General features: G+C 34.8%; 3 protein-coding genes across 8 annotated transcripts; all 3 read right to left on the bottom strand.

The window, feature by feature from the left end:
• Positions 1-154: 154 nt before the first annotated feature.
• Positions 155-8,604, bottom strand: LOC126918319 (uncharacterized). Its single transcript, XM_050726066.1, has 10 exons — positions 8,422-8,604; positions 6,624-6,807; positions 5,598-5,902; positions 4,941-5,009; positions 4,771-4,855; positions 4,208-4,434; positions 2,638-3,691; positions 2,479-2,509; positions 1,013-1,894; positions 155-381 (listed from the first exon to the last, which is right to left on the bottom strand). Exons 1-7 carry the CDS (start codon positions 8,521-8,523, stop codon positions 3,635-3,637), a joined length of 1,029 nt encoding a protein of 342 aa, XP_050582023.1. The 5' UTR covers positions 8,524-8,604; the 3' UTR covers positions 155-381; positions 1,013-1,894; positions 2,479-2,509; positions 2,638-3,634.
• Positions 8,605-10,019: 1,415 nt separating this feature from the next.
• On the bottom strand, positions 10,020-15,026 carry LOC126918320 (uncharacterized). Its single transcript, XM_050726067.1, has 6 exons — positions 14,689-15,026; positions 13,753-14,039; positions 12,464-12,535; positions 12,311-12,397; positions 11,675-12,038; positions 10,020-11,170 (listed from the first exon to the last, which is right to left on the bottom strand). The coding sequence occupies exons 2-6, from the start codon at positions 13,807-13,809 to the stop codon at positions 10,860-10,862; spliced, it is 891 nt and encodes a 296-aa protein (XP_050582024.1). The 5' UTR covers positions 13,810-14,039; positions 14,689-15,026; the 3' UTR covers positions 10,020-10,859.
• A 96-nt stretch (positions 15,027-15,122) lies between these two features.
• LOC126918318 (uncharacterized) lies at positions 15,123-23,938 on the bottom strand. Of its 6 annotated transcripts, none has more exons than XM_050726061.1 (5): positions 23,761-23,938; positions 21,806-21,896; positions 16,696-17,311; positions 15,469-15,744; positions 15,123-15,368 (listed from the first exon to the last, which is right to left on the bottom strand). In XM_050726061.1, exons 3-5 carry the CDS (start codon positions 17,296-17,298, stop codon positions 15,285-15,287), a joined length of 963 nt encoding a protein of 320 aa, XP_050582018.1. In that variant the 5' UTR covers positions 17,299-17,311; positions 21,806-21,896; positions 23,761-23,938; the 3' UTR covers positions 15,123-15,284. The 6 variants fall into 6 exon arrangements, with proteins under 6 accessions (XP_050582018.1, XP_050582017.1, XP_050582019.1 ...); XM_050726060.1 differs by having other exon boundaries at positions 16,696-17,298; positions 23,761-23,937; XM_050726062.1 differs by lacking the exon at positions 21,806-21,896 and having other exon boundaries at positions 16,696-17,298.
• Positions 23,939-24,460: the final 522 nt, after the last annotated feature.

Here is a 24,460-nt window from a genome sequence, read left to right as displayed (position 1 = left end):
TTGTACATATTTTAATATAAACCCCTTTGTGTTAAAATACGGATAGAAGTAGAAGAAGTAACATAAAGTTTATATCACAATCACGATCTGAGTTATAGGAATTAAAGGATCGATGTTGGACGACTTGTCCTCAAGAAGATATTAGAACGGAAAATGGGAGAGAAAATGTTTATTTTTTACTTTTGAGATAGAATTTTATTTTTCAAAATGCACATTTTATTGTAACATGTATAATATATGAATATGCATATCCAAATTAAATTATACGAATGCTAATGTGTAAGACACTTATTAACCACTCGTAGCTCTCGTTACGTTCAAGAGAATTATCAAGAGCTGGAGTAATAAAGCGACTATACTTGCGACAAGAGTTAGTGGAATCTGAAACATGCAAAAACAAAAATTACGGTTAAGGTGCGTGCTCACTGATGTTTATGAATAATTCGACATCTCATCCTCGTTCGTTTTGCATATTTTTCGTGAATATATTCCTAAGACACGTACAGTCATTCAAAAACTCTTCTTGCATTCGATAAAAAGGTCATTTTTAATGAAATAGAACGTTAGAAAATTTCATTGCGAAGTATTTTTTCACCATTTTCTTATTGTTTTATATATGATAATAAACAAATATGTATATGGCTACATCTTATATATTTTATTTCAATGAAAATGACCATTTTTGTAAGATGTAAATTGCGAAGACGATTTCATGGACGATTATAATTCTTCGAAGTTACGAAATACACTGAAGTACATATAGAAAATATTTTAGTAGATTTAATAACAGTTTGTGAACAGTTTGTGTTAGTGTGCAATAAACCCATAAAAGCTTGGCAATCATATTGCAAACACTTGGTGGGCAATGCCATATTTGTTAACGAATACACATTTTTAAAGAAAATACGTCATTTTCGCTTATTAAAATAAGAATGATCAAAGTGAATAACATGTTAAAAACGACTATTTAATAAGATTATAAGAAATTTACGAAATATAATACAAAACTTACGCGCAATACTTGTGATAGGAGCACTATGAGTGGGCCAACTATAGGTAATTCTTGTAAGAGTTGTATTATAGGTCCAAGTAGTTTTTCCAGTCCTGAAAGATCTCCATTCAAAATACCTTGAAGTAATGAACTGAGCGACACATTTTCAAGGCTGTTCAAGAGGTTAGTCAGGCTTCCGATGAGGCTACTGTCTCCTAGATGTGATCATGAAACATTACATTAACATTATATTAACGTATTAGTTGAGAAAACCTTTCTAAGTCTTTTATATAACTTCCTTTAAAGTTGATTATGAAGAGAAATTGAATTTTATTTTAATATTATCACCCCTTAATAATATTATCGTAAATAGTGTTATTTATATCTATTGCAAATAATAACTTATTTATTTTGTATTTAATATTAAATAATAATAAAATCCTTAATAGCATTTGTTTGATTTTATTCATATTTAAGGTAAAATAATGTATTCGAGTGAAATTTCATTTATAATATCATAAACGTATATAGCTCTTGACGATTAACTATAGTTAGATCATGAATGATGGATAGCGACGCTTCGATTTACACGTGATAGAAGATAACTTATTATGTTAGATTTTGATTTCATTAGTTTTCCGAAATATTTTAATAATCATACTAAGATGTATGAAACAATTTATCGTGTACAGTGGACTAAAATTATTAAGGGGCTAAGATTACGAATTTCATTGATGCACGAAAAGCTCAGAATTTCTTTTTAATTTTTATTAGAACTCGATAGTTTATTAAAAGGCACAGAGCTATTACCTATGCTGGAGTTACCACCCAAAAGAGGTCCAAGGATACTAGTGAGGGCATCGTTGAGGGTCGGGGCTCCGGATAGTGTGTTACCAAGGACTCCTAAAAAATTGTTTAAAACATTCCTCTTGCTTAATTTATTGCCTATTAATTAATTTAGTTAAATCTAACTATGTCTCTGTTCGAATATCACTGTTTATAACTATTCGGGTGCTTTCGCAGTATGTAATACACAAAAGCGTATAAATTGGCTGGATGTTTATTTAAATTTTTACGAATATCATTAAAGGAGTAGTATCTAAATAGAGGCACGTCTCATAACTATCGTAGCAGTTTATCTGGATATTCAGTATATTCCCGTATATTATATGCTTCTGTATATTTCTGCACATTTAAATTTCAACATTTAGAAGTATCCGTAATATTATAATAAATTAATAATCATTCGATTCGATTAACATTTATTGTAAAATATCATTGGTTGTTAGATAGTATCGATCCGTAAAATGCGAACATTTTTGAAAAAACGACGTTTCAGATGCGTCAAGCTAATAAACGCTACATCCAACAATATCAATAAGATACATATATATACATATATTTATATATATATACATATATTGCTTTACGAAGAAGCAGCTCATAAATAATAGTATCCTATTTATTAAACAGAGTGATGCCATTACCTTGTACAGGAGAAAGGATGCCCTGTCCAGTCTGAAATATTAATATATCACAATGACAATGTTCTTAAGCAGCATCAAAAAGAAATAATACACAAATCTCGAAATACAATTTGCAATTGTCTTCGTTATAGTAACTATTTTGTTTCAAAGAAATCTTACCAGCTGACTATTGCCTACTCCGGCCAAGAATCCAAGCAGGATGCAAGAGAGGAATAAAGACAGTACAACTCTCATATTGACGAGCTGTGTTCTTTCGTATGACTTTGCGACGAAAATACAGAAAGCGGCTCTTTGAAAGTACTCGCTTTTTTGGTTGACTCGTTCATATTTATATAATAGTTATCAGCCGGTCGATATCACACTGTTTAATCATTAACAGTAAATACCTCATAACAGCTGTCATTGTACGGAAATTAGCATTGATATCCAAAAACTCGACCTTGGCTTTGTCAAACATCATTACTGCTACTATTTGTATGTTCCATGAAATTTCTGAACACACGCATATTTTGCCTTTTACATAACATAATTGCGATTTTTATCGAATATGAGCGCCTAAAAGTAAGATAACGGCAATTTTCGCGATTGGAAACTCTTCACTTGGGAACACGTTTAGGAAAGAAGCAACAATTTAGCAATATAGGAATTTTATTTCGTATATTTACTTACAAATGATAGAGCAGAAAATTATAATTATTTAACTAAAACCATTTCCAAAATATGGTCGCGTTCGCCTTTCCAAGTACTCGATTTTCCAAAAGGGCCACGGGCACGTCGATGGGCCCGATGACCCATGGGGATTTCTCATCCCTTCAGCACTTCTACTTTTATTACCTCCACTGCAGTTCGTACTCTTTGTCTTATTAAGTTCATCGAGTTTTGCACGATTATTTCACGATACTATAATAGGTTTCATGTTTACAGAATAAAGTAGATTATTTTCGATTGATTTATTAATGCAGTGTAGATCTGGGGTGATGGGAATAAACAGTGAAGGAGAGTTCAGTTTAGAATACTTTATTAAGAAAATTCTGACGAATTAAACACAACGCATCTATATCTTTTTTTAATGAATAGCTCTTTCCACTACCAGTAAGTCTTACAATGTAAAAGTATGTATGGAGATTAGGAAATTGACGCGACATGACGACATTGCTTAGCCGGCATTATTATTCAACAGTTGATTAACAGCGTTCAGCGTTGATATCGGTATCTGTGAAAAGGAAACACTTAAGTGAATAAAGGAAGCTTTCGTTATATCATATATTACCCTTCTCTATAAGTATCCGAACATACTGATGTTGATGAATTAATAATAGGAATTAACAAATTATAAATTCAAATTACGTATTAAACAATACAAAAGCAATATGTATTACTATTTACCCCATAAATTGATTATTTAGATATCACTTTTTGCATCAACATCCTATCCGCTTGAAAGATATTTTCATAATGTAATTTATAATTTAAAAATGATAGAATCCAAATATAAAATGTTTACCAAGTGACAGAATAGCGTTACAAGATCCGACAATTATAAATGCCAGTCTTGGTATTACGTATTGGCTCTTAAAAATCAATTTAATCGCGTTATAATATTTTATTATACTGCTATGCTGATTATATATATAATATCATTGAAGTAATTAAAATTCATCTTGTGTAAGAAACAAACAAGCGTCCGAATACTTTTAGATAGAAAAATAAGGATAATCATATTCTTTACCTGAAATACGTCATCGTAAAAACCTGGACTTTTGGTCCTCATTACCGCTACTTTTCGCGTAGGTGTAGGGTCGGAATAATAAATCGCTTGACGCTTCTGGATGTTTTGAACGTTTGAATCGGCATTACCCTGCGGCTCTATCAGGACTGAATGTTCTTGATTAACCTGTCTCTTCGATTCCCATAACTTTCTTCTACGGTGACGTGGAAGGACTTTTGTTAGTCGAACTAAAAAATAAATCTCAAATGTATAAAAAGTGTCATATTATGGACAAGTGTTGTATTATGTTGTATTGTATCGTATTAATTCATTAAGGGGCAACGTTACGTTGACGCAATATTTTATCAGCGTTATTTTTTCCATCAATTTCCATTACGGAAATCTATTTTCGAACAACGTCACTGTGAACGAGAATTCTAAAAATTCTTATCCTAGTTATTTTTTTCACATAGACTTTACGACCTTATGGAACGTAAAGAAATTGATATAATTATAACATTATGATAAACCGTTGGTTGATCCTTAATGAGTTAAGATTATTAATTAACTAAGATTGTTCTCACCAACGCGTATATCATTCGTCTCGCTGGACAAAACAGGATTAACCTCGGCGATAGATAGCGGTTTAAGGTTTAGTGCTTCTTGTATCTGATGTAATTGTATTTACAGATTATTAATTCGATATAAGAGCAACAACCTTCAAATTTATGCCATTAATTCAACTGTGTTTTACCTCTTTTTTCGACGAGGAGTCAATTTGCTTAAAAGCCACTGGCACAGATTCCGCCGGCACAGCCACTGTCTACAAATTAACGATAATTTTACCCTCCATATCTCAACACTTCATAATTTGTTTGCTAATCGTACACCACTAATCATATCCTTTTTCTTGTACTTTCGTACTATATATTTACTGTCTGAGATTTATTCCTCTTTTTCCTTTTTCTTTCTTTTTAACGAAGCACGTCATTTATATACTGTGGTGTGCAAGACTTCCCGGTCAGGTCAGTCTCTTATTTTATATTCCTAATGTAAGGTAATGATATTTACCCAATGTACTTGATCATCTAGTGATCTTACCTAATGTAATGATATTTAAAAGATTGTTAACTAATATTAGGTACAGGATTATGACGAATAAGAGAAAGCAGTATAATAAATAAATAAGACTATACAGTTATACTATATACAGTACGAATTAATTATTCCTTTATACGAATATAAAGTAGATTTATTTGCCCAGAAACTTTTGCACACATTTTGTATATATTTCTTTATTTCACATTTTACAATTAAATTTGAATTACTTTTAAAACGTCGCACATTTGTAACTCTGACAGCAAACATCTTAATTACGACTCAATGAACAATTAATAATAATTTAACGCACCTCCAATACTTTTTCTTTCTTATTTCCAGAACGAGAGATTATTTGAATATTCGAACGTCCTCTGGTTGGTTGGCCCCTATCGCCTTCATCTTCACCTGGTTTATTATTTCCATCATCTTGTCTGTCGCTTGGTCCTCTGTTAGGAAACGCTGGTGATGTTCCAACCGCATGAGCTCCCGTGTTGGCAAATATTTCTCCTCTGAGTCCAGGACCCGATCTTCCACTTCCATTTATCAAGCCGCCTAATCCCGCTGCAGCTTCGTGTCTTCCGTTTCCAAGGCCTGCCCTCGCGAACAGACCCCCTCCTGTTGATCGATTCACTACATGAACTTTTCATTTCGCCTTCTTATATGGAGAAAAAAAATGGAAGTCCAGAGGTCAACTTCCAGTATATTTATGATACGGTAAATATCTATTTCTGAGAATCTATCAAGAAATAAAAAAATCATATCTGTATATAATTGGAGATGATATAATAGGAGCTGACTTCTTACGCTCTGTGATTTTTTGTTAATATCATAGTCCATGTTTACATAAGGTAGAGAATTCGAAATGTCAATATCCCTCTTCCATCGTCTGAGGAGAATTGTCTTTTTAGATGGTCGAAAAGAAGACGAGATACACCAGAATGATGGATCAGTTTTATCGAAAGCAAATGGATTTATCGTTTAGTTAATTTAACGTTTATCATTTGGTATCGTATTAAAATACAATGTTACGTGTATGCAACATCGCGCATAAAGATGTTAATTATGAAATTGGAAAAATTATAGTCGTAATACAAAGTACTTTTAGTAGAAAGTAACGCGACGTAATAAAATAGGGAATCTGTAAATAAAGGAATTATTATATTCGAGAGATGGGCAATCCGAATGGCAATTTGACTCGTTTATGCCACTTGACGGATTAATCGAGCGCTAACTAAAGTTTCGTTCAAATAGATGAAATTCGTATAAACGTCTATGGCGACAGATTTACAAGTTCTACTGGAAAAGTAGAAAGACGTATCGATGGAATTGTACTAGCCAAGATTTGCATTGTTGCCATCGATTGCGCCACCCAAACCAGCGGACGCATGGCCACCCCAGGGTGTTCCAACGCTAGCGTGAAGTCCATTGCTTCCGCCTAGTAAACCGCCCAGTCCAGCTTGGGCATGGTAGCCGCCCAAATTGAATCGGATTCCACCATTTGTAAGTTGAACGAATGGAAGCTGCGAAGAAACAAGGGATGTTTTTTTATTGTTTTATTATTAGCCTGCGAATATTTATGCTACTGTCTATAGTTAAATTATCCTATATCGATCATTTCGAAAGTAATGAAAACTAAAATGTTTTTTGTTTCTCTCCATACTATTTAAGGCATTTAGTTGTTTCAATGAACAACCTGGATAATATACTTTAATATAATTTTACTTAATAGATGAAATACGCGGAGAAATTTGTACATCTAAACATATCTCGAAGAATGGAAAAGTACTAAATAGGATAATTTAACTAAAGGGTGCAATATGTAAATTCATATTTTTATTAATTCGGCTAGAGGACCTATGCAGAGATTTGGTTTGTTTATTAAATATTATGGCGAATACCGTACTTCGGAAATTGTATATATAGTTTTGCATATTATGTACAGTGCATCGTATGCATTTTTACTAACATGTTTAGTCACTAGGGTGCATCAAAATTCGCAGTTTACCTAACATTTTTGTATAATTACAGCGATAAGTTTCTCCAGGTATTAACATTTTAATAATTGCTATCGAACTATCTACATTATATTTATAATGCCTCGTTGTAAAGTTTATAAACGTTTTTACACTATAATTAGACCGATAAGCCTTACTGAAGGCTTTTAAGCACATTATCTATGTATTTAACAAATAGGTGGTAGTTAGTATGAAACAATTTTCTTAAACAATTACAAGCTCAGTACAATTTGCTTCTATACCACTTGTATATTTTCTAAGTTTTTCAGGATTATTCGATATTTATGTAAATTCGCTAAATTGTCGGCTTGATAACGAACTTTAACTTAGTCCTTGGTTCACTACAATTATTTGCAAATTTAAACAATATTTTCGAACAATCATACAACCATCGCAAACTTTTAACTCGGTTTTATACTTCCGCAATCTTTTCCCTGATCGTGGTTGCGTTTGCTGATTACCTAATATTGTTCCGCCATCAGTGACCCGTACTCTCCCCTTTTCACAAATTTTTTTTGTACATTCTATTCGCTGTCATTCATTCGTCACCATTTATGACCGTCCAAACAAAAAGATTCAATGGACGTCGTGGCACGTTGTCTAATTATTGTTACGTTATAGTTGGAAATATTAGAAAGCTGCTCGCTTAGAGTTATTTGCTCATTTTTTAAAACAATTCATTAGGTATACAATTAAGCATGTGCAAAGGTTGTAAATATCGTACAGCTTTGATTATCATCTCCAATTATACTCGCTGGTTGAACAACTGAATAATTTTGTTTTCCTATTAGAGTAAATTCTTTATTTTTAATCCTTTTGTAAATATCGATATCGAGCATGAACAGGAACTTTTCAATAAAAATGTGACAATTTTTTTCAATTTCTATTCCTATTTTTTTTTCCAAAGCTTCGTTTTCTTACAAATTTCCAAACGCACCAATTCCGCGAGTTGCCAATTAAACTTCCACTTGTTCGTTCAAAATTCCAAGCAAAGTTACAATGCAAAATTCGATAAATTGCTGTCTCACAACCGTCCGTATCGCAAACGTGAACGTGAATTGTTCCTAGGCAAATACAATGAAAATTTGTATAATTAATTCGATAAAGTTGAAAACTCACCGAGAATGAACTCTGGGCGCTATTTTCGCTATCTTGAGGCATTCCGGTGATCAATGCAATTAGACTAACTACGAACACTAAAACAACCTTGCAGCACAGCATCTTTCTTTCAACTGAGTCGCACAACTGGCTACCTAACGCACTTACTACGGACTTCTAAAAAGACCTCGAAGACATCTCTGGCTCACCTTCTCGTCGGGAAGGGATAAAGTCTGACGTAGACTTAAGAAGTAGCCGAGCAACTCGTTTTGCGAATGTAAATTTATAGCTAATTTATACGACGATTCTCTACCGAATGAACTATAATTACGCCGGGGTTAAGGACAATCTGAATACAATCACCACGCATTCATTTCCTTCTTCAGTCTCGCTGGCATTTGTATAAGTTTCAGTAAGTTGTCTTAATTAACAAGTACATCCCCGAAAAGACAGTATCGTACGTTGTTTATTTTTACAAATGGGGGAAGTTCAACAGAAGTTTCAATAGGCTTTCAACGTTTTAATACGCAAATTCTTCCTCGATTTATTAATGAAAATAATTGAATATCTCTTTATAATAAAAGATTGCTAGTTGGTGCGGTACAAAATGTATTGTACCTTTTTAGAAAGCAATTCAAATATTTTCGGAAGGTTTCTCGATTTATTGTTTTCACTTTTAGTTTAGCGTTGGAAATTTGCATTGTTTCACGTCGAAAATAAATTACCAATTAACGTGTTCATGGTTAAAGAATTCGTAATTTCTTCACAATTTAATGAAAGGGAATGCTGCAATCGTGAAATAACTATGCACTTGTGTGATGGAGAAATTTCCGCTAAAATGACTCAACACATAGGTGAAGAAGAAGCAAAGGTTTTTATAAATGATTATTTTCTTGACGAAATAGATGGATGACGCTAAAACGATCTTAATTAAAAGTATAACAAGATGCAGGAAAATTAGACATTGATACAGCAGATCAAAGTTGAATCAAACGTAAACATAATTCCTCGAATAAATATCTAAGAACATAAAATTACATGACTAATAGTATTCTAATGTCAGAAGCTTTTTTAAAATTCTCCTTATTTGCTTGAATAATAAGGTGGTTTATACAAATCCAAAGTTATGGTTCAAACGTTAAGATTCAATCTTATAATTCGACGAACTTCCGTTTTCGAAACCAGCATAATCGTTGTCAATGCCAACTTGTAATACTTTTCAGAATGCCAATGATTGAGCGTTTGCGGTATTTAATTCACAGTTTAGTACAAAAGGCTTAAAAATCTCTCGTATACTACTTAGAAATACTTTTTCAATTTCTGATACTGATTCCTTCGAATGATAGATGTGAAACCGATCGTATGAATCATTCAACCTTGCCAACGCTGTATTTATACATATGCTAATACAGCGAAACGATTTAACGTTAATGCGTGGACTGATTATTATTTTATATGCATTTATGTGCTTATGACGCCCGAGCCATATAAATAAAAAAACAAGACTACCAGTCACGCCATTATTCATTAAATCCGACTATCATCAGATACTGAGATTTAGTTTCCTTCGTTTAATATTTATCCTATAACGAGGATTCATGCAGGATGTGGAATATCAATTATGTACAAAATGAAGTTGTATTTTATTCGAATACATAATGGATACACGGGTTGCTTGCTTATCCTCGCATCTTTTCGTTATTCATGGGAGGTGTTACATTCGAAATGTTTTCCGTATCGCAGGATTGACTCGTTTAACATTCCACGTAGTAGCCATGGAGTCTTTCGTGGTACATACGTGACTTCGAAATTCGTGGGCGAAACAGCGCAGCTGCCGTGAAAATCTAACGAGTCATTGTCGTTCGGTCGCCAATTATCGTCCCAACGATGAAATTGCGGTTTGCTTTAACGACTCTGGTTTTCTCTAAGCAACGACACTTTGTCATTCGTTATCTACATAAACGATGCGATGTGACTCACGTACTTATCGACCAACTGTTTTCGAGCGTGTGATATATAAAAATGAATATAAGTTATATAATAATCATGAAAATTCAGAAAATCAAATTCATTTCGCTTTGCATTTCTTTTGCGAGTCAAACGATACTCTGCTGTTCTTCGATGTCACTTCGCTTTACAATGGTAGAACATTTAAAGTAACGTGCACTGCTAGACATACATACGCATGTATGTAGGTATTAGGACATTTGGTAATCGAATTCATTTCATTGTTGTTATTCTATATTCTACTTATCTTATTATAAATCTGTCATTTCAATTGCGTTACACGAGCCTTGTAATATAAAATATTAGACAAAGTAAAATTTGCTTCTTCCAATAAATACTAGAAGTAGATGTCCTAATTCCTAATACTTATCTACGAGTATAAGTGGCAGTGTATGTTGCGCGTGATAGAAAACTAAAAGATTGAATTCATTTCACTGTCTGATAAATTTGTTCTATGATTGAAACGATATTCTGCTGCTTTTGGGCGCAATCTTGTTCTGCAGTGGAGGATCATCTTCATAGTCGAGTCCACTTTCTTTATTCGGAGCAATTTTGTTCTGTATTCGAAAATCGTCGTAATACTTGTTTGGTCTTTTATCTTTAGGGGCGACTTTATTTTGTATGGAAATATGCGTGCTAGTTGGTCGAGAGCCAGAAATCGTACCAAACCCAGCGGTGATCCCATGCCAGGAATAATTTGTATCTTCTTCTACGTTTTCGTGGACTTCGTAACCACCTGTACTTCCCTGTCCTCCATGGATACCTATAAAGATTTCTATACGAACCATCTGTAGATTTATAGTTGTACTGTTTGATTCAGAAAAAAACGAAGTTTTTAAGACCTATAAACAAATATATAAACGGTAAAAAAAAGCAGCACATCATTCTCTGGTTCTATATAATGACTCTCATCAGAAACTGCAATAAAATTTCTTTGCAGAATTTTCCACAATATATTCTCTAGCAATTCCGTAAAATTTGTACTTTAAGATATTTCAGAAAAATTTTGGCATAACATTAAAACGAGAAATCGCATATATCAACACACAATTCACTATTCTTTCTTATTATCTCGATTTTAAGAAATTCGTTAACGATAGAAAAACGCGCCTCTTTGTAAAAATCTCCTATTACAATTGTTCGATTAATAGTTAAAGATATCGTACATATACCTTTGTCTTTCCCTTTTCTATTAATTTTTTTCAGAGATTTCGCTTTTGCCTAGTCAAGTAGTACAGATATATACTCGATACTAGTAAATGTATACCTTGATTTCCATGACCACCATGACCACCATGACCACCATGACCACCATGTCCACCACCATTTCCACTGTGCCCGCCAAACGGACCTTGAATACTACCTAAGATACCATGATTACTAACCAGGAAGGAGAAGGCGTCTAAACCAAAGAGATTTTTGTTATTGTTCTTAACGTTTCTCTTCATTTGTTGCTGTTTGAAACGTTGTTGCTGAAGTTGCTCTCTTTGGAACCTTTGTCGTTCCCTTTGAGCTAATATTCTCTCTCTTCTTTCTTGGCGTATTCGTTGCAACTCTTCGGCATTCTGGAGTCTCTGTCCAGACGTTTGTTTTACTAGAGCCCCAACAGCTTCTAAGGTCGAAACAGGGATCTATGAAAAAGAAAGAAAGATTTGTATTTCAAAGAAATTACTGGGATAATATATAGATAACATGATAAAACACAAAAATTCGAACTGTGTCATATCGGGAGCGTGTTATGCGAGAGCAAAATTTTATTGTTTGATGAATATCCACGAATATGTATGCACACCGAAAGTTTGTTTTGTTAAAAGAAACTGAAAGAACTATATTTTAGGGATTTTTACGAAAACTGTATTTACGACGAGTACGTGTTATATAAGTCAGCGGAATATAAATATACCTTTAAGATACTATCGATGGCCTTAGAATTTTCTGGGCTAAAAGTTTGCACCGCGGCTCCTGTTTCTTTGATCGCCGTAATTGGGATCTGAAGCGTTAAAATCAATTTTTATTGGATCACCGAGAAGCTTAAGAGAGATTAAATAATACTCACGTTAAAAATACTGTCTATCACATGACCACTTTCACTCGGATCATTTTGACGTTTCATTCGTTGAAGGATCACCTGAAATAACAGATTTAAATTCAATTATCAAGCTTCCATATTATGTTTAAACTATTTTTATTTAAGCAAATAATATATAATGACGTAGAATAACATATTTGTTTGTCGATATATAAAACGACAATAAAACAACTTTTAATCATCTTAGTATAGAGGGAACTAACTTTCGATGAAATTTTGTAGCATTTTAATTCACTAAAGTTGTTCTTATAATAGTATGTTTTGACATTTGAACTGTGCTGTAAACGGAAGATACGATAAAGATAATCCCACACGTTATAAAGTCGCAAATGCGGGTAGAATTATCCGTACGAGAATGTGTATTGAATTACTTTTAAACAGCTATTATGCCTACATAGTAACTTTCTCTTTTCTACATATAGAGCGTCAAACGATTTTCTGCTCGATAAGTGTTAATGCAAATGCCAAAGTGCCTTCTGAACAGACGTTATTGTTCTTTTGTTGCATTTCTATTTGCGTTACTATCGCATACCGGAAGATTGAAAATTTCACAGATCAATGTTCTTCCTTCATTTGAAAATATCAACGAGTTTAGGTTCAAATTATAGTAGTTACACAGTATCGAAAGATAAATTCTTTTATTATTACTTTACCTATTAATACGTGAATTAAAATATAAAAACCATGTTAAATGAGAATTCGCGTAGATGACAAGTGATTAAGAACCAACGATTGTTTTGTATTGTATTGTATTGTCTCTAACTAATTGGTTTTGTATTAAGAACGATTCAGAGAATGCACGTGAAGATTTAGCATGCATAGTGGCAACTGAAGATGTGACTGTACGTGTTAAAAATGTGTATCGTGCGTGTGAGGTCTTTACCGGAAGAATTTTGTAAAATTCACCGAAGAATCGAGCAGTCGAAGATCCAATGAGAAAATGTTTCAAGAGAATTGTTATTTCTTTTTAATGTTATTGAGTAAAATTCCGCTTGCGATTCAATGTTCCTTGAAAGATCTGAAATTTATTATCGAAGATCCAAAATATTTGAGTTATATTATTATTGCAATTACACTATAATGTCATGATAACAAAGATAAGTCTAAAGAAAGCCAATATTGATTTGTGTGAAAATAATCAGTATGTTTATTATACTAAAAACGACGATGTAAAATCCATCGTTTGAACAGGTCTGAAGGTTTTAACGTGTTAAAATAACAAGATACAAATTGTTATAAATAAGCACAGAACTTACTGTCTCCGAAGCTGTCACATACAAGATAGCGTTGAAAACGCAGATTATCCCAAGCATTGTTCTAACACTTTGATACGACCGTCAAAGAATCTTCGTGATCTGCAAACTGCAGAACAGGTCGACGATCCTCCGATCTATAAGGATGATTGCAAGATCCCACGCGAAGTATCAACCAATCACGATGTAGGATTCCACGGATCCAATACCTTTTGACCAGTGGTCCTTTCTATTCTACGTAATCTTCTTACACACGATTTAGCCCCTCCTTTTTGTCTTCTTTCACCGAGCTATCGTGTTACGCACATGCAACAACGTAAGCGGAATTAGTTATTTACATGAAAGTAACAGTAACAGCAACAGTAAATCCATGTATGAACACGAACAGACAGATGCAACAGCTAAATTCTCATAGAAGTTCGACGATCAAACGAAAATTACGAACGCATTAAGGACAGCTGATGAATTATTATTTCTTTTTACTCTGAAACATAGGATTATGCGAAGCAATTGTAAATGATTCTGAAGAAAGTCAAGTAAGATCATCATCTTACAATGGTGAATAAAAATTTCTCGTTACGTACATCATATTTTGCTTTATACAATTTAAGAAAATGTTATTGTAATGTGTATGAATTTATAATGTGTGTAATGTATTCACTTTATATTATTTAAACAAATTTTAACCAATATTGTTAAAGAAAGAGAAGCAAGAAGTAAATATTGTTGTGTATTTTCAATACAAGATAATGAGCGATATAAAATCAATATACATATGTATGTATGAAAGCAAACTTTAAATTCTTCCTGTTTTAATCAACCTTTAATGAACCTCGTAACACGTTGTTTTAGTATGCCAACGAAATTATCAATCGTGAATATGTAAAAATACGTTCAAAGAAATTACGTTCAAAGAAACGTTTTAAGAATACTACTTACAATTATTGTAAACAGATTTACTGTTCGTGATCCATGGAACAGCACCGATCGTGTAGTTCTTGATCCGTCTGGTTGATTCACATATAAGGGCGAACCCAGTGGTCCCACGCCGCGTGTCAACCAATCGAATTCAGGCAAACGAGCTTTCTACTTACCTCTTCTCGAATTTTCGTCTGATTTTTATACAAGAGAACTGTTAAAACCCCGTTTCACTGATTACCTGTGTACAAATACGAGAGCGCGTAGGTCGTGTGGGACCGCGTTACATAAATATCGGACGATGATCTTTGAAAGTGATGTAACTTGAACCAGCATAAACACCTATGATCTTTTGTGCGTTTTGAAACAGCCTCGTTTGTCCTTGGCTCTTTTACGAGACGCACTATTGGAAATAGTATTGGAGATGATTTTATGGCAATATGAAACATCTTCGCTTTCGCTTTCAACTCTTTAATTCAAATTATAAAAAGAAACGGTCTTTTACACGTATTACTAGTCGGTTAAACTTATGTTCGATCTTTGGCTACATGCTTGGAGGATGTACACTGTCGAAGGAATTTTATCGAATAAGAAATGTCCTAATGCGATCAGTCGTTTTAAGTGTCCCTTCTGTCACGAAAGAAACTGCCTATTTGGTTTCCTAGATCCCTCTGGAACTCTTTCACATTTGTTTCCGATTGCTGGAAAATGTACAGACAAAATATGAATAGGTCAAATGGCTGGATAAATTGATCATTAGAATCAGAATCAAATTGGAAGGACTTGAAAGAATCGTCTTACGTTTAATGCGTCTTTCCATTCGATATTAAAAAGTTTAACGAGCCCCAAGACGTTTCGCCTGATTAAACTCTGTAGCGTTTGTCTAGTTAAGACAAAGGGCGTGGTCGTGGGTATTGATGTCGTTGTTTCTGTTCCGTTGACGTTGGTCATGTTCGATGAATCTGCATCCTTTAGGGATCCTTTCATCATGCTACTAGCAGTGGCCGAATCCGGAGCGATGCTGTTATTGATGATGGTGGCGATCTCCTTGATCGCTGATGTCGTGTCGCTGATTGCCTGCAAGCATTAGGAATTTCTTTTACAATTCAGCTTTTGTTACTGGTAAATATAAAACATAACTCATTATTTAGCGAATTATCCAGATTGCTTAATGATCCAGATTAGGATTTTTTCGCGCAACGAAACAAACATATATACTTGAGAAGAAAGACAATTCTTCCTTCTAGTAAAAAAAATACTGTCAGAATCGGAATATATGGTGTAAAATAACGCATAAACGAATAACGTATAAATGATAGCGCTGCGAGAATACAATTCATGTTTTCACAATTTCAGTCCATTGTGCATTGGACTGCTTGCCACCTCTAAACTCTCTCACGCCCAACGATCAAACCTTCGACACTCGACAGTTACGTGACTTCGAGTCACTAGCTATCGTGGTCATCTGCACAATCTCACCCGCACTTTCACTGACCATACGTAGTTAAGTGCACATTATCCTTTTTTCTTCCTTGTAACAGAGGGAGGGGAAAATGCACATCCGCATACCAGGCAACTTGAATGGTCCGGTTATGTGGATTTACCATGATGTCATCACCGATCTATTAAAATCTCTTTGCGTACGATTTTATCCTGGAGGGAAACTCGGAACTTGTCGTGACCATTGGATGTAGAATACACTCTTACACAAGTATACTTTATCTGTTATAAATCGATCGATATCGATCAACTTCGTAAATTGAGAAACGAAAGAAAGCAACGATGTGTGACGTAAATTATTGTTTTTAATTTTCTTTTAGATTTACGATCATTTGTTTTCATTCCCTTGATAAATATACATTTATTCTATTTCTGGTCTACCTTTGAAGAAGTAAGTACTAATCATACATTTGGATAATACTGTGAAATTAACAAAAAGTGGCGTCGATAAATTTGTCTTCCGGAAAATTCAAATATCCATAGTCTAACCACTATACACTATACATATCTAGACAGAAAATGCCTTACCTCGAACATGATTTTTGCCAAGGACCAAAACAATCCCGGCTTCTTCTTCTTCACTTCTCTGACAACCCTCTTCGATTCTTCCGAGATGATCTTGTCTCCAATTACATTCGTATCAAAATCTTTTTCACCTGAATCCTCAGACAACAGTCGATCTAGAATCCTCATCTTTTCTATAATTGCCTCCTCGTCCAAGTCACTCTTTTTATCTTCGTCTTCAACGTTTGTTCTATCTTCTTTCGCTTTCTCTTCACGATCGCCCGACCCAAAATCACTATACCTGTTATATACTGCTGGCTGCTCCGTTTCTGTCATTCCTCTAGAGTAACTCAGCAGAAACAAAGGTTTTTCAAACTGATCTTCTTCTGGAGTGGCCTCGGATGTTTCTCTATACTGTGCCACGCGTAGTGAAGATTTCCGAGTGCTCGGAGGATCGTATCGTTCAGGAAATTGTGCAACACGGTGCACCGGGTCTGATATGTGAAATGCAGGATTGTAGGACTCATAATTCGTCGAATAGAATCCTTGAGGGTCGCCATGGAGGGGATGCACGAAGCAAAATAGCGATAAGCCGGCTGCCAATAAATTCATCGACGACGCCTGCATCTGCAATTAAACGCTGTTAATCGGTCACAGAATTTACACGTGGAAAATGTCTAAAGGAAAATCTAGATTGCACGCTTTAAATACGTATCGTGGATGATTCGTTCACAGCGAGAGAAGTAAAGATCGTTTTCATCTGTATTTCATCCAAAATCGTTATCCAAAGCGATCAATGAACAAAGTAGAGTCGATCTTTACTTTTGATGAATCGAATGAACGATATCGATACGATTCGTGCTGAAGCGACACTGACGCTACTAATATCATTCAGCAACAAGTACACAGCCGTTCAGGTAACATTGTTTTGCCATGTAATTAATTGTAACAGAGAATGCTAACTCTGACACTTCGAAAACCAGTGAAACGAGTTCAATCAATGAATTAATAAATACTCCATTCACCTTTCATATTCACTGTGAATGATTCATCCGCAACACGTAACCAGGCTATCAAAAATGTAAATTTCGTTTTAAGGTACACTCTGTAGACAGACTTGGAACAACTTCTCCGCGAAATTACGCCACGTACTTTCTTCGCGAAGAACTCGTTGGGTGTCACGCGAGGAGAATCGATTCGACGTTTCACTTAAGCCACGAAACTTTCGTGAAGAAGAAAAAGAATCGGAAAAGCGATGAAACCGCGACTGCCAGAACAGGTTGGCTATTTACTCGAGTCGTTAAAAACTCGAATCTCCATCGGTCGCGTGATTCCCATCACGTAAGCGTGGCACGAATGGTCGTCAGGGAAATAGCAATAATACGACTAACCAAGCAATTCGTATTCGTGATACGATTGGATTCAATTTAAAAGGTACTATCGATTGACAAACGGGGGTACGTCTTTAAGAAACGCGGGAAATCGTACGCGATGTTTTTACTGAAACGTACGATTATGAGTCACGCATAAACCTCGTTGAGAATTAACGCGTGAAAACAGAATGCGAAGCTTTGTGTCTGAAGTCGGTGGAAAATTTCAGAAATACCGAATGCCCGTGAACCTTCCTCGCGCTTTCACTTCTTGCACTTTCCAGTCTTTCTTGCACTCCCGAAGATACCGGTAAATGCGATCGAACAACGGTTATGTGTTTTATTTGATCGATCAAACGAGTGAGATTCGATTCGACGATGAAACGGTTGTAACCTTTGTGCCAGATCGGGCGTGACTGTCCAACGACGATCGGAATTTGGCTTTTCGTGACTCCTTGGTTAGATACTTCCCCTTGTGCTCCATTTCGACGCAACCTCGAGTTGACGCGTGCAGGGAATTCACTAGCAGCGATATTTCGACAGTTTCGAAATCAATTGACCAACGAATTTCGAATGTGATGCAACAGACATCGTTCTTTGTTGTTCCGCGCCAATGAAAAAGCCGTTTAACCGATAGGTATTTCTTGTTTGTTCTTATCATTCCAGTTTATTTCTTCGTTAACACTGGCACGAGATAGTTGGAGAATGTCTATTTTTGTTGAAATTGAACGCGAGGCCGTCAAGTTTTTTTACGTTTCGCGAACATTCGTTGCTCTCGATCGTTTCTAATCGTTTACACTCTGGACTCTATATTTTGTAACGGGTCGATGCATGAAATGATTAAGGAAGTCTAAAATCAGTTACGTAATCATAACATACACCTGGGCTAAGTGAAATCGGAACACTTGTTCGTTGATCGAGCGAGTAATTGGTTCGAGATCGTAGTACCTTATGATCGTCGTAATGGTTATGAAGCAACGTCGGTGCATCTAAATTACGCGAGTGATTATACTTATATATGTCGTTCAATTGTAAGTAATAACCTTCCAGTGAGATGGCTGTAATTATCATAACGAAGTAGACAACTTCCTTTCACGGAAATTATGTTCGAACAGGAAGAATATTTTTTGAGTAATTTTTTTGTTTGACTGATTTGCAGACATGTAAATGACAGCCGAGGACAAATACAGGTGGCGAGCATACAAATAGAGACATTCTAGAATAATTTGTATAATACGTTTCTAAATTAGTATCATTATACCGTGCTTATATAGAATATATTTAATTACATAGCTGTTCTGTATCAACAATGTAACTAATATGTATAAACAAACATTAATTTCAACTTGATCGATTTGTCAGAAATGTTTACTTACATCGTCGACCGAAAGTATTAACACACATAATCGTTACATTTATTCAGGCTTATTGACCGTAACATGACGCGTATGACATAACAGATTTACAATAAAATAAATAGAAAATTAAAGCACTGAATTTATACTAAATATGAACAGATGTCCCGGCACGTATAGTCAATAGTATATTTCTACACACGACGCTATGGATGTTTGATCGGGTCTCTGACAGTTTCTGAAATTTCTGAAGGTTGCTCCTCGATCTTTTTTCCTTTTTGCCGTGATCACGATTAAACCGGACGATCGACTTTCTACAGAAGTTGCACGAGTTATCGCGTTGTCGATTATGCGATCGCGCGAAAGGACTCGGTCGATAAACCGAATCGTTGAAATCAACTTTAGTCGATATAATCAACTTTAAAGGATTACTCCTCAAATTCTCCCAATATTGACCGAATACTTTCTTCCTCTGAAATCTTCAATTCCGATTTCAAATTTCCCATATATCGAGGAAATAATGGAACAAAGCAAACACAAAAAATCTCGATGGTGGTTCTATTAGAGTCCACTGTCTCGCGTCAACTTCGATCCTTCGAGTTGGCATTCGTTCAATGATGCTTGATGCCACTCAATCACACACGTCGAATTATCCGCCACTTTTCGTCCGCGATTACGAAATTTCTTTCACTGGAACGATCGACATGCTGGAGCAGAAACGTGCTGTCCGAGGTTCGGTCGATACGGTACTTGTAAGTTAGCCCCGCTCGAGCATCAGAAGCACGTGGATCACAGATCATGTTTCACTTTCACTCTTGGCCGTCGCGCGACCACGTGTTTCCTTGAACATAAATCGATGGTAAATGCCTCGCTCGACGTGTTACTTCATTTTTATTATGCCCGCGATGCACTTTCTTACCGTCGATAATGGAAATCCACGCGGACGTAATTATTTTCGAACATTATCACTGATGAAGTTTCGCGTTTTTACCATTATAGTTGGTTGCACTTTTCAGTGCTTTTTCAATTATGAGATTCTGACGAGTGATGTATATTTGATTCGGAACGTGAATTATTTATCGTAAGTTAAGAGTTCGAGTTTTAAAAAAAGAACGCCAGAGTTAATAAATTGGCGGAAGAAAATGTTGGAGGAGGGCGGATACGATGCAATTTCCAGTCAAATTATTCTTTCCACGGTCTAGTTGTCACGCGTCTTTCTTTCACCGTACTAGGAAACGAAACGTTTAGAATGGGAAATAAACTGCGAAATAGTATCGAAATTGCCAAAATTTTGTGTATTTCCATACTGGCGGTTATAAATTTTCGGGATATTACAACTTTCTTGCATAATAATTGATAACTAATAATGAGAGTAAGTCAACAAGTTACAAGGTGTATACCATAAAGTTCTCTTTCGTAACTCTATTATTTTACTTCAAATAGTTGCTTGCGTAAAAGTAAATCGAAATGGTTTCCTATAAAGCTTTGTTTTCAAGATAGATTATCGTTCCAAATTTTATGTAAGCAAGCGTTTCAACGTTTGCTTTAAATCTCTCTTATGTATCCAAGGATCTATATATGTACATACGTTACGCAACGCGGTTTCCACCCGTTATGAGTCAGCGGTCTTCAGCATGCGTGGAATTGACAAAAATTTAGAGTAAATTAGATTCGGAGTTTGAAGTTATATGGAAATTAGTTTTACAATCGTCCGTCATTTTTCGAGCTCAGACGTCTACGATTAGCGGACTGTTTAGCGAGGGAACAAATATAGTAACGTATCGGAGAACAGCGATATTATTTCGATAATCGTGAGAATAATGTCAATGAATTATGGAACCACGGAACGTAATTGTGTGTTAAAAATCGTGCTTTGTATTTCAATCGATTCGTATAATTACTCAATCATGTTTATGCATTTATGGGAAATTCAAAGGTAAAGCATTCGAGGTATAGTACTCGTTATATTATTTATCGATTGTTTTCTAATCTTCGTTTTGTAATTATAATAAATTTACTGGCCGAAACAAATATGTGCTTAGCTTTTAATTCTTTAATCGTGTTTCTGAAAATATCAATTTGCATAAACATCCTTAGTCTAATTACGCCAAAATTCATTTCTATTTTTATTGTATGTAACAAAAAAATTTTTTTAAATTGTCTAATCTAATTTTTTGGGAGATTAAGTCGAACGAATTAAATGACAGAGAGTCACTGAATTACGCTAGACATCTTTCGCTGCAATCATAGAAAGTAACCCTAAATCGTTAAACTTCATTTTTCAAGAGCGTCGATTCGAAACAACAAGATCAACAAAACTCTCCTTTTTCAAAAGTACAGGAAATATCCCTGTAACTTTTCTTCACTGGTCCAAGTTAACATACCATTGTAGGTGAACTATCTACTTACTTTTATTTACTGCGTACAAATATTTATTGCGTAATCTTGACCGTCTTCTTTCACGAACCCTTATGCAATTCCTTGTTATCCTGTTACGTACCTGGAAATGTACAGGAAATGGCTAATATAATTTTCTAATCACAATAGGAAAAAACCACGAAGCTCGAAGTGAATTACAAGTGTTACACGCTGTGTTAAAGTTACGGGAATCGAGTTCGATATAGAGAACATCAGGACGCTGGTCACGAACTGAAGTCTGGTATCTTTTGCAGCAGCCGAATATAGTGACACGAAGGTGCAACGTGGAAAAATAAGTATGCAATTTATCGTGTCACTCATGTGTCGGTATATTTGAGTCTCTCAGAAAATTTAATTATATGCGATCAGTACCACTTTTGATAAATTTCTCAGTTTCGTGACACAGGTACACGAAGCAAGTGGATTCTGAATGTTTAGGAATCTACGAGAAATTTGAAGCGTAACGGTGTATAAAACGCACCAAACATATAATCGAAGAGATAAAAATCCGAAGGATAATGTTCGTAATAATATCTAACGTATAACTCGTAATAGTATTTCCTATTTTTTAATTATGAGTTTCAATATGAATTTGCATATACGTATGCAGTCCACAATTGTCTTACTTCTGTAGGTTTATTTATAATTAACATAAATAATACTGCAGTGAATTCTGAAACAAATAATACTACTAAATTCTACTAAATATGTAAATAGTGCCTATGAATAATAGTAAATTTTGAGATAAACATTCAAAACGTTAAGTAATATGTTCATAACAACATCGCTTTCCTCCTATTTTTCAATCTATAGAACCGATCAATGTGGTAAATAAGAGTAACAAATTCTAAGATAAATTTTAAAAACTGATATTTTTTAAAATCACAGTTTTTTCTACTTTTTTGATTATTATATAATTTTTGACGCAGATCAACGTAGCTTCTGAGCCGTTTATCGATGCATCTTTTCTTACTAATTAGAGAAATATCAACTGGTTATCAAGACGATTCTTGATTCTTAGATATAGGCCTACAACATTACGAAACAACGTGTTTGCCACGAAGAAAGATTTCAGTTCTTTGCGTGAATTTGACCTATACGGTATTTTGGCTATCAAGTTGTATAATAAAGCGTGGTCAAATCTATTCTTACATAACGTTCTCGTAATTGCTCACGAAACAGTGATCGTAGGTGCTTTGACCTCGATACCTGTCTAGGAATTCGGTATAACTATTTTCTATAACGAATGAAAATGCGAAGGAAACAGGAAAATTGAAAAATATCACTTTCATTTACATATTAATACTGTATATCGACAACAGTGATAGTTCGTTTTAAAAATTAGGTGGAAGTGATTTGATAAATAAAAAATTACCCATTATGACACTGAAAAATACATAGCTAATATTTGATAAACAAATACAAAGCGATTACTGAGTGAATAATTTGACAAATTCTGCATTCAATTGTACTAATTACAAGCTCACAGCACCCTGAATAGTTAGTGACATTTAGTGAAAATCTGTTAATCTCTTACATTCCATTAGCACTGCTAAAGCGACATTGGTCGTGTGAAAATCGTATCTTATTATAATCGACGAAAAACAACAAATGAAAGAAAGCTACTGTAGAAATAAATGTGCACTCATTTATAACTCTTTTCTTCTCAAATCAAAATCCTTCGTTTCAAAGGATTTCATTGTACAGGTGTACCATAGTCACTAGTTAAAGCGTATTAAAATTTGTCGAATTAGAAAGAGTTAAATATAAAAAGTTGTCAATCCTATCAGGACTACAATTTTCAAAATAGTAAAATTTAAAAATCTCTTATATCGAAACAATTTTCAGTCATTCCTTGACACTAGTTCTCAAAAGTAGAATGGTATTTTACGGTAAGATCAAAAACTAAGAATGGATGAAAGCGTTTAGACACTTGTCAACTTTACCTTGACAATAGTTCTTCAAACTTGTTCAATTAAGCAGCAAGATCCGTATCAGCTCTGCAATGTAAACCGATGTTCGTGGCACAGCGAAGAAATATAACGTGGCGATCGAACGCGTAAGAACAAGTGCATCTTGTCGGACGGCAGACCCGTCACTAACGAGATGAGTCTCTCCTCCTTTCAATATCTCGAATCAGCACCGAAGGTCGTTCACGTTTTTACGAAAGACCTCGCGTGTATCACCGCAACGGAACAGATTTTCGAGATTTTAGCGTCCCTCATTCCATTATCCATTTCTCCAGCAATCTCGCGTTACGCATGAAGGACAATTTCTCATGATGACGCACCTAAATATCCCCTGATGACGGTGTGCTCTATGACAAGTCCATTAGACCTGTTTCTCAGAAAATTAGGTAACAAACGATTCTTACGTAAACGGGGGCTAAACTATTAGCAATAATTTTAGTTTTGCAAATTTTAATATTAGTAGCAGATCTACCGACAGGTGAAATATGAGACGTGTATCGAAGAAACCAAATTCGAGAGGTATACGAAAGAATGCCAAGTTGTTACATAAGTTTTGTCCGTCAAAGTAAGTCTTCCATAAACTTGGTTTACAAGATCCATCCATGTGCTGGCACATTGTGCCTCTTTTGTAAATATCTACAGATTTATCATTAAAAAGCGTTTATTATATTTATTG

The sequence above is a fragment of the Bombus affinis genome, chromosome 7 (assembly GCF_024516045.1).
Source record: "Bombus affinis isolate iyBomAffi1 chromosome 7, iyBomAffi1.2, whole genome shotgun sequence".
Taxonomy (NCBI): domain Eukaryota; kingdom Metazoa; phylum Arthropoda; class Insecta; order Hymenoptera; family Apidae; genus Bombus; species Bombus affinis.
Note: the sequence above shows the minus strand (reverse complement) of the source record. Positions and strands in the feature narration are given on the sequence as shown.

Excerpts from the sequence above, each read along its gene's own strand:
- LOC126918320 (XM_050726067.1), bottom strand. The coding sequence starts at position 13,809 with ATGCTTGGGATAATCTGCGTTTTCAACGCTATCTTGTATGTGACAGCT. Across the intron at positions 12,398-12,463 it reads TGATAGACAGTATTTTTAAC|ATCCCAATTACGGCGATCAA; the intron begins GTGAGTATTATT and ends TTAACGCTTCAG. Across the intron at positions 12,039-12,310 it reads CCATCGATAGTATCTTAAAG|ATCCCTGTTTCGACCTTAGA; the intron begins GTATATTTATAT and ends TCTTTTTCATAG.
- LOC126918318 (XM_050726059.1), bottom strand. The coding sequence starts at position 18,702 with ATGATAAGAACAAACAAGAAATACCTATCGGTTAAACGGCTTTTTCAT. Across the intron at positions 17,299-18,435 it reads ACGCCCGATCTGGCACAAAG|ATGCAGGCGTCGTCGATGAA; the intron begins GTTACAACCGTT and ends GTTTAATTGCAG. Across the intron at positions 15,745-16,695 it reads TGGCAAAAATCATGTTCGAG|GCAATCAGCGACACGACATC; the intron begins GTAAGGCATTTT and ends TAATGCTTGCAG.
- LOC126918319 (XM_050726066.1), bottom strand. The coding sequence starts at position 8,523 with ATGCTGTGCTGCAAGGTTGTTTTAGTGTTCGTAGTTAGTCTAATTGCA. Across the intron at positions 5,010-5,597 it reads AGAAAGAAAAAGTATTGGAG|ACAGTGGCTGTGCCGGCGGA; the intron begins GTGCGTTAAATT and ends GTTAATTTGTAG. Across the intron at positions 4,856-4,940 it reads ACTCCTCGTCGAAAAAAGAG|ATACAAGAAGCACTAAACCT; the intron begins GTAAAACACAGT and ends CAATTACATCAG.